This window comes from Ctenocephalides felis, unplaced genomic scaffold, assembly GCF_003426905.1.
Source record: "Ctenocephalides felis isolate EL2017-DRISC unplaced genomic scaffold, ASM342690v1 CF-g0.4_SCAFFOLD_01170, whole genome shotgun sequence".
Classification (NCBI taxonomy): domain Eukaryota; kingdom Metazoa; phylum Arthropoda; class Insecta; order Siphonaptera; family Pulicidae; genus Ctenocephalides; species Ctenocephalides felis.
The window spans coordinates 25,605,061-25,622,233 of record NW_020537324.1 but is presented as its reverse complement, the minus strand read 5'-3'; the positions used below and the strand labels follow the sequence as shown (position 1 = coordinate 25,622,233).

At 28.3% G+C, this 17,173-nt stretch overlaps 3 protein-coding genes across 8 annotated transcripts in view; 2 read left to right on the top strand and 1 right to left on the bottom strand.

The window, feature by feature from the left end:
- LOC113365912 (WD repeat-containing protein 75-like) overlaps window positions 1–4,869 on the top strand; it is a 29,637-nt gene extending 24,768 nt beyond the window's left edge. The window contains exon 13 of the mRNA XM_026607455.1: window positions 4,461–4,869. Within this exon, the coding sequence (XP_026463240.1) occupies window positions 4,461–4,760 (300 nt within the window). The 3' untranslated portion in view covers window positions 4,761–4,869. The remainder of the gene's footprint in view (window positions 1–4,460) is intronic.
- LOC113365921 (calcium-binding protein E63-1-like) overlaps window positions 1–17,173 on the top strand; it is a 397,148-nt gene that overhangs the window by 198,534 nt on the left and 181,441 nt on the right. The gene's annotated exons all lie outside the window — the stretch shown is intronic.
- On the bottom strand, window positions 6,244–15,125 carry LOC113365916. 2 transcript variants are annotated; one of them, XM_026607458.1, is made up of 5 exons: window positions 14,878–15,125; window positions 12,085–12,352; window positions 10,134–10,264; window positions 9,763–10,063; window positions 6,244–7,349 (listed from the first exon to the last, which is right to left on the bottom strand). In XM_026607458.1, the coding sequence occupies exons 2-5, from the start codon at window positions 12,342–12,344 to the stop codon at window positions 6,722–6,724; spliced, it is 1,320 nt and encodes a 439-aa protein (XP_026463243.1). In that variant the 5' UTR covers window positions 12,345–12,352; window positions 14,878–15,125; the 3' UTR covers window positions 6,244–6,721. The 2 variants fall into 2 exon arrangements, with proteins under 2 accessions (XP_026463243.1, XP_026463244.1); XM_026607459.1 differs by lacking the exon at window positions 14,878–15,125 and having other exon boundaries at window positions 12,085–12,389.

The window sequence follows — 17,173 nt, the reverse complement described above, 5'->3', positions numbered from 1 at the left end:
CGTTTTTTAAATTTTTGCAATTAATCGTTAATTTTTCTTATGATTTTAATGATAATGTATGATGTTAGAGTTCCGGCTTCTAATAAGCATTCTAAAATATTATGGGACTACGAAGAGATTTATTTACAAAAAAATTTTGAATCATTAAAATCTGATGGTATGTTTTCTCAAAAATTTAATTATTACTTTCCGCACTCTATGCTCCGTATCTCCGAAACCGATGGACGTGTCTTTGCCAAAATCTAATCAACACGTCTCCTCATCAGTAGGAATAGAATGCTTTTTGAATATTTTAGAACGGTTGATCTGTGCGCCATTAATCATGGACGAAAAATTGTGGGCACACAAAGACACACATACACACACATCCATTTTTTCTGATGTATGCCAAAATGTTCAGAAACTTCTCAAACGTGAAAATATGCACCAAATTAAATTTGAGATTTTTGGACGATTACTACATGTTACTCTACAGGAAGTTAATAATGAGCAGTTTGAAACTTCTATCGTGCCAATTTTAAGATATGCTAAATCTCAATTTGATTATGTCGATTTATGCACATATCAGGAAGTTCCAAGACTATGTCTTAAGGAATGATGCCTTTTGCGCCTATTTTGATTTTTTCCATTTTTTTTTATTTTGAGAGTTTTCCTCTCATCAATTTCGACCATTTTTATTCTTGTGACCAATTCTAGTCAAACGCGTTTTTTCAGTCTATATATATTTATCCTTGGTAATCAACTTGTAGCAAACTAGTGTTGCAACACACATTCAATAACTATTATCCAAGTGTACATTATTTGATTATTTGGTGGCAATCGCACATGTGTACCTAGTACTTACTATCTTGTTGCACGTATTGTCACCGGCAGCGGCAACGTATTGCCAATCTCAATTACGCGATCCGGCCAGTGGGAAGATCGCTCGTCATTGTGGTAACTGGGTTAAGTCCTAAGCTTTATAATATGGTTATCCTTTGTTAGGACAGCTGACATACTTTATCGAATTAAGTAACACATTCATTTTGTATCGTCAGCCGACGACGTCTCAATAATAATACAGATTTGATCACATTAACATTGAAACCGAATCACATCCTAATTAATACATGACCTTTTAGTAGTTTTCTGTTCTGATCTGTGTTATCACTATGGAAAATTTGAACAATATACGTTCTAGATATTAATGATTAATAAAATTGAATAATAAAATTGAAATTAACTAATAAAAACTCTTAAGTAACTGTAATTTTCGTCTTCCTTAAATATATCGAGAATAAATCAAGTAACGACTTCTTTTAGAATATCAACAGGATCTGTTTTTTTTAACATCGAAGACTATCAATTTTTTCAGCGTATTAGGAGACTCAAAAGTTTTATATTTTTGAATCACAACATTATTTCAGTGACGTGAAAATAATAGCGCTGCATCTTTTCATAAGACTAGTCATAATTATTTATTGGTATACTAATAATTAGTAACTAATTTAAAAATGCATTTATGCCAATAGAAATATTTTACAAACAAATATTGCACTTTTCTCTGATGAATGAAAGGTATGACTAATATTTCCTTGAATTGAATTTTAATTTTTATGCTTTGAATTTACAATGTTACTAATTTTACTAGGGTTTATACAAAAACCGAAATTTCAAAAAACTGGTTTTTGAATTGTAAATTTCCTAGAAAACCGATTTTAGCTGGTTTTCGAATTTCATATAAAAAATCATGTTTTGCTCGAATATCCTGTAATAACAAAAAAAATTATTGGCAAATTTAGTGTGATTTAAAGCAGTTTTTTACTGAATTTATTTAATTTTCAATTTTATGAATAATAAACAAATTTATTTTAATTGGTAGAACAAAGAAATAGTAGTTGATCTGCATTAAATAACTTCGAAAATGATTTTTCGTTATTCATGAAAATATGAGAATATAAATATTTTTATGACGGTGAAAGAAAGTTCGAATAAATAAAAATAATACATTTTTAAATGAAAAACTTAACTTTTCATTAATTAAAAAAATACATTAGATACATATTGATACATACTTGTTAATGTCAATTTTAGTTCTAAAAACAATTAAGAGTTTAATCTATTCTGAACAATTTTAATTAATGAATTTCTAATATTTAATTCATTATTTGTTTAATGAAATATGATTGCTAAAAGCTGAGGACGTCTATCGATTTGTTATTTACAAATGTTCTTTGTTTACTCACAAAATTTTCTCAAATACAAAATACTCTGTCTCGAACTAGGCTTAATCGTTTTTTAAAGCGTGATATAACATGACATTTTCCGCTAAAAAAACGGTTTTCGAATTTCATAATTTTCGTCAAAAAGCCGTTTTTCAAAACCGGATTTTGAAAACCGACAAACCCTAGTTTTCAAGATATGATTTATAATTAAATATGCATTCTGAACCTTTTGCTAAACATGCATATTTAGGCCATTCTCAAGCTCAATTCACTATGCAATATATTTGAAGAACACAAGTTTTTAATCTAAATATGGAAAGAATAGTTCATAAAAACACAGCTCTAGGTGGAAGCTGCCTTCAGGTACTATTATTTGAAATATATGAATAAAAAGTAAACATTTGAAATCATCTACGTAAAACAACTTTCGATTCCCATATATCTAAAAATATAAACTTGATATCTGTCTTTGTAAAGCTTGGCCACCGGGATATTACTATTTCAATTTTTCGCACAAACTTTTTTCTTGAAATATAAGTATTTGGTTTCATCTAGGTAGGTGCGACAATTTATGTGGTTTTTCATATCTCTCAACATACAAACTTGACATTTTACCTTGCAAAACTTTTCTTGCAAATCTCTATTTTTTAATTTTAATTTATTCGCAAATTAAATTATTCAATAATACACAAATTAAATTTGTACAAATTAAATATTAATTTGTACAAAGTAAATAATATAGATAAGGATACGTAATTTAATATAAATTTTTATAACCTAAAACTTAATTCTACATTTTAAATTCTCAGTTCATAATGTTTGAAATAATTTATGCCAGTTTTTTAGTTGTGAATACGTAAATCATGATAAATATTATTTATAACTACTTCTTGTATATCAAAAATAAAACACTAATATATGACTAAGATATGATTTTAAATCATATGTCTGGAAGGATAATTGACACTAATATATCTGAGGAATAATACAATTATATGCAACATTGATCTAATTGTAATAAGTATGCCTTTTGTCATACTTTTAATTAAATTTTCGGCACCTTTGCACGTGTTTGTTTTCTACAACGTAAATTATAATATTTATTAACATGAGTATTTATTACACTAATGCTTTGATTTTTAGTTTAGAAGTAGTTAATGTAATTTTTGTAGTTTGTAATAGTTAGCTCTTAATTATATGCACGCACATTAGCTATTAATGTTAATCTTGTCCATTAATATGATCTCGGTGACATCTTCCAAAATTTGGAGCAAGGTCAGTGTTTTCTTAATAGTTTCAGAAGGTAAACAATTAAAATTGAATGAGACATTTTGATGCCAAAACGTCATAGAATTTTGAATGTAATGTATTATACGTAGAACGAATTATACACGAATATGAAGTAATCGATAATAAAAAGAATTATCAAGTAATGATTAAAAGATCTTCGTCATCTTGTTTATTTTGAACAGTTGTATTTTAAAGCATTTTAATATGGAGTTAAGATGAGTAATGATCAAATTGAAATATATATATTTAGGAAAATAGACCGAGGATAGACAAATAATCTTCTTAAATGTTGTAGCAATCTGATATGTTAACTTGTTTATATAACTTTTAATTGCTATATACGTCAACAGGTCTCACGTATTTAATTTATTTAATCGGAAAAATGAATTGAAATTAAAATATTATCCTTTAATTTAAAATTTGCATTAATTAAATTACAAATAATATTGAAAATATCTATATTTCATTTTCTATGACATTTCATTAGTAACTGTTTTTTTCGAAAACTTTGAAAATTGTTTTATTCAGTAATTTAAAAAAAAATACTTCAAATTTGTATCAGCAATAAATACGCCAAAACGTTCGCTGAAAGTTTGAGCTTTCTATATCGTTGATTAAAACTATTGTCATCAATACGCCATATGTCCATTCAATAACGTAAAGTCTCTTTTATCATGAATAAAAATATAGTTTCCAGTCTTTTGTGATTGGAGATCAAAACAGCTTTCAATTTCAAATCTTGAAAGCATTCAACACTAACATTTGGATTAATTTTTGTGATATATCTTATGTAGTGTAACCATTACAATTATGTTGTTTGCTGTTGTGGTTATATATTATTAGTTAGTTGCTTGTTACATCGTAAGTAATCATCATCATCATCACCATCAACGAATTCATCATCGCATGATATATCATCATCCTAATTGAATAAAATAAATATCAAAATAATCAATCGTTTTGCAGTTTTTGGTGCCTGCACCTCATGCCATGGCTCCAGTACATTTACTCTGCGGCGGTTTACTTAGAGCTTTATTAGGAGTTCAACCGCCAGTTAAGAAAAGTAAAAGTCTAAATAAAAGCACAAACGAAGATGTTATGGAAATCGATACTAGCGATGATGAAGACAATAGACCAAAACGATCAAATAAAGATGATCTTGTACCAGTGAAGAAAGAACCCACGAAAATTGACTCAAATAAACATAGTACAGAATTGGAAGCTATATTTAAGGAAAATGACAAATGGGTGAACGTAATTGCTTGATGGAGTTAGTTATAATAATGAATTTTCATTGAGGAATAGAGTTATTTACTTAAATGTTTATGTAAAATTGATTTTACATATTTTTTTAGAAATTGGACATAAGTATTACTTTTACTTCATCGAATAGTTAATATTTTGTTACTGTATATATAGATGTTATATAATTAACAACCAAATTGTTAATAAACATATTTAAATAAGAGAATTTTGTTGACGTTTATAATCGATTTAAATTACATATAGAAATAGGAAGTCTTTCAAGGAATCCAAAAGCGCTATGGGGCTATTGATAAATTTTATTTTATTTTAGTACATCGCTTTCTAAAATCATAAAATATGTTACTGTAAAATAAAAATAAATTCGTCGTTTTAAAGACTAATTTTTACTAAACATATAGTTAATTACAATTCGAATTTTAAAAAGCGCTAGGTAATATAATGAAATTTGATTTGATTGATCAGGATCAATCTTGGACATTGTTAATTTTCAAACACTATTTTTTTTATTCATTTAATATTTAAATTATTTAATAAATGAATTTCAGAAATTTTACGTTTTCTTATATATAAAAATAGAGCTCTCGATCAAATAATTCGGCAAAACTCGAAAACGGCTAAACCGATTTGGCCAGTCTTAGTCTTGAAAAATTCGTGCCCATCCAGAGATGGTCGGAAAGGTGAGATAATATTTTAAAATCGCGTAGATACTTTATATTTTTAATTTGAAAATTTTTGTAGAAGCGTAATTTAAATAAAACAATGGTGGCTAATACGTGAAATGCCAAACATTTTTGACAGATGATGTTCAATTACGTTTAATAGGATGTTTTACGTGAATATTATTTAATTATGATCATATTGTAATATAGTTTTGTTCGTAATTTTATTTATATACAAAAACGTAGAAAGTATATAAATCTTCCAGTTTGATTGTATTGACAAAATATAAACAAACTTATGGGGTTTATTGTTTTTATAATACTTCATTGTATATAGCATTCAAACAACACATGCTTATGCACTTAAAGTATTAACATTTCTGATTCTCTAGAAATTGTTTACTTAGCAAAACAACGTTTGCCGGGTCAGCTAGTATAATATATTAGTAGAAATATGGGTTGCAAAAAGACTTATATCTATATGCAATCATAAAGAAAACATTAGTCTTTTGGTAAAATGATCGGCATTAGACGGTTTATTTTAAGTAGTAGTTAATATATCTACCATATGATTTTATATGCATATAATTTCATAAATATAATGTAATATATGAAACACCATAGTAGATTACAATTTGAAAATTAAATATTTATGAAAAATTTATTTGTCTTATATGAATGATAGGATTCCATAAGTTTAAAATGAAGTCGTCGACCTATTAATATATTATAAGTATAAATTTGAAGATACGTTTACGTTTAAAATACTTTATTTAATAATTATTACAGTTCAGTTTACATGCAGGTACATTTACAGTACATTTTTTTATAAATAAACGTGATTTGCCTAGCAGTCTTATAAAATACAGTTCAACAATTCCTTATACTTATCAGTGCTTTCTAAAATAACATACATAATTTAAATCAAAATTAAATACGAGTAACAAAAGTAGTAAACAAATAGAATTAGTTCTAATCTTCTTACACCTAAAAACTATTTTAGATAAATTGAGTAGATCGCCATTTTCTTTTAATTTAATAAATTCTTTTTTATGATGTATTAAATATTCATATATCGTTTATTTAAATGTTTCCGGTATCTTATAATTTGTACAATACTGGTATTGCAAATATTACTCGTGTATGAAAAAAGTTTTTTAATAAATATTTGTGTACTATTTTTGCAATAAAAACCAGTAACCAGTGGCACACAAATTTGTAATGGGCATGTTTCATTATGATCGATCGTATTTTATATTAAGAGCAATTACATTATTAATTAAGATATTACATTCTCTTGAATTACTTCTTATTCTTTGGAACCTCTAAAAGTTCTTCCAGTAGTTCATCCATAGCTTCTATCAAGCTAGTACGATAATTTTCATTGTTCTCCATGAGATCCAAAACAGTCTGCTTTCTCATTCCATTAACAGTACGATCAAACTCCTCAGAATCGTGGCTCAAAACTGCCAGTATTTCAGGAGGCATTTGAGTAAGAGGCAATGTCATCACCGCCAAAATTTTAGCGCACAAACGCAAATCATCTGTGCTATCATCAAACTCTTGTTCAGGAATTATATCGTTTACATCCAAATTTTCCTTCGTAATGTTTTCTACAAATGCTGCTCTGTAGAACCTCTTCAATTCCTGGTAGTGCTGGTCTCTAAAGCTTCTAGATGTTGTCTGATATAGAAGATGATTGAAATCCAAAGCTGGTGGATTGTAGGTGCATCTTTGGAAATCGACCAAGATGCATTGTTCAGGTAGACCAGTTGAATTATATTTGAACATCAAATTGTGATTGCGCGTATCGCGGTGGCATACCACATTTTTATAAATGCGCGATGGTTTTACCATAGACCATGCCAATCTCAGGAAATCAATTAACTTCTCCTGTACCATGGAATGGTATTCGGTATATTTACCGAATCTGAAATTGGAACAACATATATAATTAAAACATATGCTAATTTTTTTGCAAATGTCGGCATCAAATTTTAGATATATCAAATTGATTTGTAAGATACGATAAATAAGTATTTATAATAACATGATATGAAAGTATTTACTTTTTACTAATATATTACTACAAAGTTCCAAAACTGTTGGTTATTAGATCTTAGAGAAGGAAACAATTTCATATATAAATTTTTCTCTCAAAAGATCAATAACCGTTTACAAATTTACATATACGAGGTGTGTTCAAAAAGTACCCGGAATTACTAATAATTAAATTTCGCGGGTCTGGAGTGTCTGATTGTCAAAATTTTTTTTTATTGTGTTGGTATACATGCCCCTAAAGTATGATGAAATTTTCAGCTATATTCACTGTTTACTTTGTCTGTGGTAGTCGCTAAGGTTCGACGTGTTTTTCTGAGCTCGGCGATTTTTACAATGGAAGAATTGAAAAGTCAAAGAATTTGTATTAAATTTTGCGTAAAAAATGAAATAAAGTGTTGCAAAGTGCAAAAATTCACCAGATATGGCTCCGTGTGACTTTTTCCTATTCCCAAAGTTGAAGAGACCCATGAAAGGACGGCGGTTTTCCTCGATTGAAGAAAATCGCTGAGAGTGCTCAAGGACATATCAAAAAGTGAATATCAAGGGTGCTTCGAAAATTGGAAAAAACGCTGGCATAAGTGTATTATATCTGGGGGGGACTACTTTGAAGGGGACCACATTAATGTAGACGAATAAATAAATATTTTTTTGAAAAAACGAAAATTCCGGGTACTTTTTGAACAGACCTCGTATACTCTAGAATCAAAGAACTTTTTGTCGGAGTATGTTTCGTCGATATTTTCAGCTGATTTTAATATATGAAACCATTTGAATTTACATTTTTGTATGGGATATGACTCATATCCTTTTTATTCATATTTATTTATGCTCATATGAGCAACATCTTATATATAAAGATGAATCGCAAAATGTGTTGGTAAGCGCATAACTCAACAACGCCTGGACCAGTTTGGCCAATTTTTTTTTTAAAATGTTTGTTGATGTCCAATAATTGCCGGGAAAACCTTAAAAACAGCTCTTTTCTTTTTCACATACAAACGTTTTCTAACTAAAACGTAGAATCAATTTGATCTGTATTGCTATTATATAAAGTTCATGTTAAATTACAAGCACTTACTGTATACTCCTCCTAAACGATTATTCGGATTTTGATAAATCTTTCTGAAGTTTGTAAAGAAAATTTTCTAAGATGTATGTGATTAAAAAGTACTGGGGTGTATGTGCAACATTGTAGAAATTAATGAAGAAAATGGCAAAAAACGACATGCCATTGTTTGCATTGAAAACAAATGAAAACTATCATCTGCCAAATATTTCAATTTACTTATGAACCTAGACAATATTAGAATATGTGTAATAAATTTATGATTTTGAATAAGAAAAATGATTTGTCTTCATTATTATTGCCAAAAAGCAGCTGAGATGTGCCAGAAATTAAAATAATATAAGATACAGTATATGCATGGGAGATTGAATGATACACATACGAAAAAATAAATTCACTTAAAATATGAAATTAAGTATTAATTAGTGCTGGTCCTACCTATGATGCGATTCTTGGGAAAAATACGAGCGCACGCCGTAGGGGGCGCCAACACATAATTCGTATATTAAATTTTCAATATAGTTTTTTTTTTCAATATATAATTTCTTTGCATCCTTTACTAATCTTTCCACAATATTTTTAAAATTCGTAAAAATTTCACTTTATAACAACAAATGGAAAAGTGAAGATGAATACATACAATTCGGCCCTCACGATATCGATTAGGAGAAGTTTAAGATACAATCATTATTAAAACCAGTGTTATGTTACGGGTATGGTTATGTTATACCATTTAAAAGAATTCAATTTCTAATATACTGTAGGAATTGAGACTCATCGTTTTATTTAAAGCAGTTCCGCATTTAACATCGCTCATATTATAAATGCATATGCATTTTGGAAGAGTTAAAATAATTATTATTTTTAGGCAAACGGTAAATATTATTATATTATATTAAAGAATTGTAGACATGTACAATGTTGCAACGTCTGTCGGGTCATCTAGTATAATATAAATATTTTTAATGTAATAAATAAAAAGGAGTTAACAAAAAAAAAATTATAAAATGATACAATAATAACAAGTTTCATTCCAAATTCTCGTTTATCAACTAAAGCTCTATGCAATTGGGGTCATTGTAGGTCCAATTCTATAAAGCTCAGATATGGACGCTAAGAGCTAACTAATTTTATGCAGAGCTAATATTGTTATTCTAAGTTTGGAAAAGTGCAATCCTCATAATATTATTTCCATTATAATTAAGATCTCGCTTACTTCTCAGATTCCTCAGCAATTGCTAAAGCAGTATCCTCTCCAGTCCTCCACCATTGATTATTATTGGCCATAGTCTCGAACATAAGATCTTTGTAAACTCTCCCCATGCAACAATTTTTTTTCTTCTCGTAGATAATGCAACTTGCATGCATACGAGCCAATGCCGTTAAAGCAACTTTAACATGATCAAGATCCAAAGAGAATTTTGGGTACGAATGGCGAAAATTATACATGGATAAATCTTGCAAAACGACTATGTCGTTGCGGACGAGGAAGCATTTTGGACGCCAGGCTGTGGGTCCTAAATAATAGACATAATTAGAAGAGAGAATTTGATAATAATATGTTTAATACCGAATATGAAGGCTTACCATTATCGCCTTTGAGCATTGGTAGCAAAAGGTAGTACATCATAGTTTCCTTTCTGAAAACACCATGTTGATGAATTTGTCTTAATCTGTTTTCATTATATCGTGGAAGTGTCTTGACGAAGAAAGACAATCTGCAATAAAATAGAAAAAAAATCAATGAATTAATATCAGAATCATAGGTGTTATAATTTCTGAACATTCCAGAACCAAAACATGATCTCTTACAAATTGGAAAAAAGTTGTATTTTTATGAAGAAGCGTAGAAATTAAAATAGATTCAAAGCTTACTCAATATTATGGAATTTTAAAAAATTTCAAAACTAAATATCAAAACATTTGATATCTTACTCATAAAAAACAGTTTTTATTGCTACAAAAACATTGGAATTGAAAATATATATAAGCTACACTCAATAACATGAAAAATTAATTATTCAGAACGAGTAATTTATACTTATTTATACATACGAGTATATTCTGGTTCAATTTGCCATATTGTATTATATTATATAATATATTTTAAATTCTCAATATTTTAAAGAAGTTGTTGAAAATGTATTTTTAGAACACAGAAATGAAATGGTCGATGGGATTATAAATTCAGCTCAAGATTCTACTTTTTTTTTTTATAAAACTGATATTAACAGTTTATTGGTAAATGTTTTTTATTAACTTCCCGTGGGGCAAGTTATAGTAATCGCAAAAATCGAAAATGGAAATTTTTGCATATCTTTACGTTTCAAAGGTTTCTGAATATTTTGGCATACCTTAGAAAAAATGGATGTATGTGTGTGTGTGTGTGTATGTGCGGATACAAATTTTCGTCGACGATTTCGGGAACACGGATCAACCGATATGAATAATTCAAAAAACATTCAGGTCTAGCCGTTCCGGAGATACGGGGCAAAAAGTGCCGAAAACGTAACTCAGTTTTTAAGAAAACGGAGCGTCCGATTTGAATAATTCAAAAAACATTTTACGTCAAAAATGATCATGAGACATATGCACATCAAATTATCAGATATTTTATAGAGATGTTAACAATAAGTATAAATTTTGTTTACATTCCTGTGTTCCGTACAAATGTTTATCCGTTAGACGGCGACGCGGCGCTTACGCGGTTCGATATTTTGACTCTATGCAGTTAAAGCAGTACGATTGCATTGAAAAAAAATTCAGAATTTCCAAAATATTTTAAAATAAAAAATTTTTTTTTTAAAAAGTCTTCTTTTTTTCAAAAAACTGACAACTCTACTGTTTGATATCAAGTTGTCCGAGGCTGAAATGGAATATGTAACTTGTGGTTTCAAGATAAAAGTCTTTACTCCAGATCCACAGCAAACTTATTGAAATTCAAAACAGTAAAGTTTGTTGCTTTTATCCAAAAGTGCCTAATTTGTATTTTAATTTTAAAATAAAGGTTCCAGTTATAGTTATTTTGTATGCATTACAACATTTCGTATATTACTTGTATACTGTACAACCTTACGTCCTCTGAGCTGTTCGGTTGAAACTTCTTACTATTTTTAGATGGTAACCTGATGGTTAATCCATGCATATTCGATGATTAAATTATTAGAATTTATCTGATAGGGCTGACTTTTTATTGGTGCAGCAATGCCGGATTAAGATCTATTTTTACTTGGAAACACATTGCTATCTATATTTCCAATTGAAAAGCGTTGTCACTACTGCTTTACAACAGGCTGCTGGAAGTGGGTTTCGAACCTGGGATCTCTGAATCAAGCGTCGTTGCTCTTAACATACTAAACTCTTTTTACTAAACTTACTAAACTCTTTTTTTTACTAAAAGCAATAAATAATACTGGGTATTTTGCCCCAAGAAAATCCTAGTGTGAGGGATTTTCTGTTTAGCGCCCAGATGGTTCATTTTCAATTGGTTAAAAATTTGTACCAATTTTGGTTACTTAATATTATAATTATTACTCACTTGACCGTGTTATCGCCATTCTCCAGTCCTTCACCTTTGACAACAATCACCAGGCGACAATAATCGTCTAAAAATCCGAAAGGTTTAGTGCCTCCAGCCGATTCAACACTCCACTGAAGTACTTCGGCCGCGTTCTTCATCCTAAGATGAGCTCTGGCCAAGGATGCGCAATCGCCTTGGGAAACGACGACCTTTAGCGAACTGTCATCTAAGCGCATCACGCTGAAACTGTGACTGTTGTGGGTTGATGGCGAACTCATTGTTGAACCTGAATAATAATACAAAGTTCAAGATATACTAATTTTTTATTTATTTATTTATTTATTTATTTATTTATTTATTTCTTATAACCAATCTGAACCTTGGGTTCAATGAGGTTATTTGCTGACGGGTACAGGGCTTTTAGAAATTCCCCCAGTGGGGAATTTCCTTACATAAATATATTGATTGTTAATTTATTAAATCTTGCGACCACTTTCTTTTTATTCTTCTCATAGGTACTTGTTTTAACAAGTCTTTTATTAGAGTATTTGGATGATATTCGCTCCTTTGATGAAAGATATACTAATTGTGGAAATAACTGAGAATGATGGAAGTTTTATGAATCGATAAGTTATTTGTGCGCATATTCTAAATAAGTACAAACAACTGTTTCTCAATAATCATAATAGATAAATTAAATTGTGATTATTAATTACAACAGTTTTATTTAATAATCATAATTTTCTTTCTTTCGCAAAATTTTGCACAAATATTTTAAAAGTTTAAAATCACACAGTATGGAAACAACCGATTAAAGGTTTATAAAATAATGAATTATATGTATGTATAATGCAAATGTTGCAATCAACTGATTTTATTAATTATAATTTGCTTTTTAAAAGATGAAAAATAATCTATTTTAAAATTATACATTTTGTATATAAATCCCAATAAGTAAAATCATCTGCTGAAATAAATATTTCTAAAATTAAGCGTCATATATTAAGGTGATCATATTTCACCTTAAGTCCCGGGTTTTTCTAAAAACAATATTTTGTCCCGGTTTTGAACTGAATTTCAACTACCCATCAAATATCCGAAAGTGATATATATTGTGATACAATTGTAACCTAATGTATATCATTTTCAAATTGTCTCAAGACAACGAGTATGCTTATTAATACGTTAAAATGAGAATGAATGTTAGGACTTTATGAACGAGAAAATTGGCGATTACAAAATTCCACAGGCGGGTTAAAACAGTTTCTCACATTTAATAATTTTAACTTAATTATGAAGAAAATTTAATACAATTTTATACACGACTCAAAAGTGAAAAACATATAGATCCAAAATTGTAAGTATTTTATATAACAAAAATGGAACTAAAGTAATTTTCATAGTCAGTAGTGCCTAAAAAGTTTTATTTAAAAAAATACTGATTTTTATTTTAATAAATTATTTGATATTTTAACATCATATTTAAGCTATTTACCTCCCCACCGTAACTAAAAATGTCCGTCCCGATTTTTACTTAAAAACATATGATCACCTTACATATATGCAAAAGTGTATGGGTCTACTTTTGTGTAGAGGCCCGACTTTAGAGTCAGGTTTAAAAAAGCGTTTTAGTTTATAAAAATTAATGTTCAATTAATTTAAACATTTTAAATTTGTATTTATTTTTTATATTAAACGTTCAATATTGAAATACGACAATATTGTACTAACTAATAACTTCTACCAGTTTAAACAAATCTTTGCGCAGATCTGGTATAATGGGAGAAAACTATTAAATATAATTAATAACAAATTCTATCAATATAAATACACTTTCAAGTATATATGGCTTTGTGGAGGAAAATATTTAATTGCTATCAATTGCTATCAATTTAAATAAATCTGTAAGTATATCCGTATTTTTGGGACAAAACCTTTAATTTACTTGTTTTAATTATAAAAACGTGAGTGTAATATTAAATTTATTTTGAATAATAATAATAATATATGAAATTTATTTTTGTATAACTATAAAGCATTTATTTTTATTCAATTTAAAATAATACGTTCAAAAAAAATCGGAGTTTGGGAGTAATTATTTTTAAACCAATTTATCTAATTATTTATGTTCGATAATGAGTGTAATATTAAATTTATTTAAATATTTCTATGATGTATTTGAGTTTACTAAATTATCAACAAACTTTTCACGTTAAAAAAAACTAGATTTTTTAAGCATTCACAAAACAATTAATCTAATTATTCAGGGCCGAAAATGAGTGTTATAGTACAGTAAATTTAGTATAAAGTAGAAATGTAGAAAATGAGCATAATATCAAATCAATTTAAACATAACTGCAAAGAATTTGATTTTATTATATTATCAAAATAATTTTCACGTTCAAAAAAGGACTAGGTTTTGTTAAGCGTTCACAAATCAATTAATCTGATTATCCAGCTCCGAAAATAGGTGTTACAGTATAGTAAATTTAGTATAAAGTATAGTATAACTAAAAAGCATTTAAATATAAATATAAATTAGAAGTTTTATATTAGAAATAAGAATTATTATTAAAATTTAGAATACATCAAATTAAACTCGAAGTTTTAGGGAAATGAATTCTTAATTAATTATACTGTTTGAACGTTTTCATGCTCAATTTAGTTATCAATTATAGTTTACAAATATATTTTGTAATTTTTTATATTAGATAGATTTTTTATATTTGACACTATTCACTCATTACTTCATTCACTTCACTTTTATTGTTTATTGTCGGTAATTTATTAAGCATTTAATGATTCACTCACCTTAGAAAAACGTTTAACTTAACAATAAATAGAGTTCATAAAAATCAATAAATTACATTAAAACTAAAAGCGATCGAAAAAAACTGTATTTTTTTTAATTTTGGTAAAACAATCTTAATAGATTGTTTAGACCCCGGAAGAAACAGTGGTTTGTTACTGTTGTCACTTTCTCATCGAGTCAACATGTAGCAACTGTTTACACCTGCTTTTATATACTCTTGAATTATTCGTCTTAAAAATGATACGAAATAGCGAGGTGACTTTGTCGACAGCATATTTGCTCGGCGTTTGTTTGTATCTGAATTAATAATTATGTTTACCTATACGATCGTTTATCATTGTTCAAACACCTCACTGGAAAAATGTGGGCGGGTGTGCGCTGGCGTCGATTCTGATAAGATTTTTCACGAAATCGTCACTAAGCAGCTGTCATAATATGAATTTTTGCTAATTCAACAATTATGTAATGTAAATTATCATAAACAATAAATTTATGACGAGCAATCTCCAAGAGGCATAAGGTTTATTTATATGTGATCATTTTAGAGGCCAAGAAATTTCTCTTGTGATTTATGGTATTATGGTGCACGTCATTCGTGGTTATAAAAATCGTTATGATAACGGATTCAGTTTACTTGCATTCGAATTCGTGTACTGGCTCTGAAAGTCTGAATATAAGTAATATTTTAGTGGTAAATGAATTTTTAGTTTTAGCATATAAGTTTTGTTTGGATCAATATATAGAGTTTCAAAGTAATAGTCTCAAAGCAATTCAAAACAATATTAATGAATTATCACAGCCGCTTTTTTCTAAACTAATTTATTTTGAAAATAATTTGCAAATATAGGAAGTGTTAATAACATCAAAATTTAACAAGACTAAGAAGAGTACCGTACCGTGATTAGGGCGGGCTGTCCCGGATTTTCACTTTGCAACCCGGATTTTTTTAAAAGCAATATTGGCCTCGGAATCAGATTTTTTGACTCTGAATGTCCCAAATTTCTGAAAAGTATAGGTTGAAATTGGATCTTTGTTATCACTTGTTCATAAAATTGCAACAAGCAATCAAATTTCAGAAATGGAAAATACGTCTAGAATACTTTTTCTCTCCTACAACCATATTTATAGAAGAGAAAAATATTTGAATAGAAAAATAACCGAACTTTATCAATTTATAATGGTTTGAGATAGTCCTTAAAAATCGTGAACTTTTCCTTTAAAACATACATTAATTAAATTGAAAGAAAAAATTACGAAACGAGATTTATTACTGTCTAGGACAAGTAATTTAGATATTGTCAAACTTGACATAAAATGTATTAATTGAAATTTGACTAGTGCATAAGTCTATTTATTATGATAATATATGTGCAGAATTTTATACATGGCCCAAACACTGAACAAAACCATAGATAAAAAATGTAAGAATTATTATATTTCAGATAACCATATATTTTTTAAAAAAAAATTTTTTCAAAAGAATGAGTTTGAATTGAAAATCAAAGTTCGAATTTATTCAGGTAAGAAGCTGTTTTAAGCCTATTTTGGAATTTTGGACTTGGCAAGTTTCTTATTCCTAACGTATTGATTCATATAAACATACTCGTTGTCTTGTGCCATAAGATATCATTATCAGATATTTGATGGTAGTTGTAATTTTATTATCAAACACTTATCGAAAGCCAACACAATCCAAGACAAAAAATCTAAATCCGGGACAAATGTTAATTTAAAAAATAAACCCGGGACACATGGTGCGAAATCCGGGATCGTCCTGGCCAAACCGGGACCGGGAAAAATCATACAAACATTAGTATTTGTTATGTATAATTTTTATAAACAAAAATTAAATTTATAAAGCTCACCATATTTCAATATAGTCATTAATCATATTTCACCGAGTTAAGGTGCTTCTACTTCTATTGATTTATTTCATTTGCATATATAGAGTTTCACAAAACATAGAATGAAAAAATTTTTATTCTGTTAAAAGGTTTTTTGTTAAAGTTAACTTATAAAGAGCTTGAGAATTGCTTGAATATTGTGCCCTAATTGACACATTTATGTGCTCGAGTTACCCCGAAATATAAATACAAATTAATAATTTATTAAGTAAATAATTAAATCACCTGAATATCGCATCTCCTGACCAGACTAATTTCGAAGAGTGCTTTTCTGTGTAATATAATCAAGATTTTATTTAAATTTTTTGCAAACGAGGTCGATTCACAAGTTATTGTTATACCAATTTTTCTTATATATATATATATATATATAAATATATATATATATATA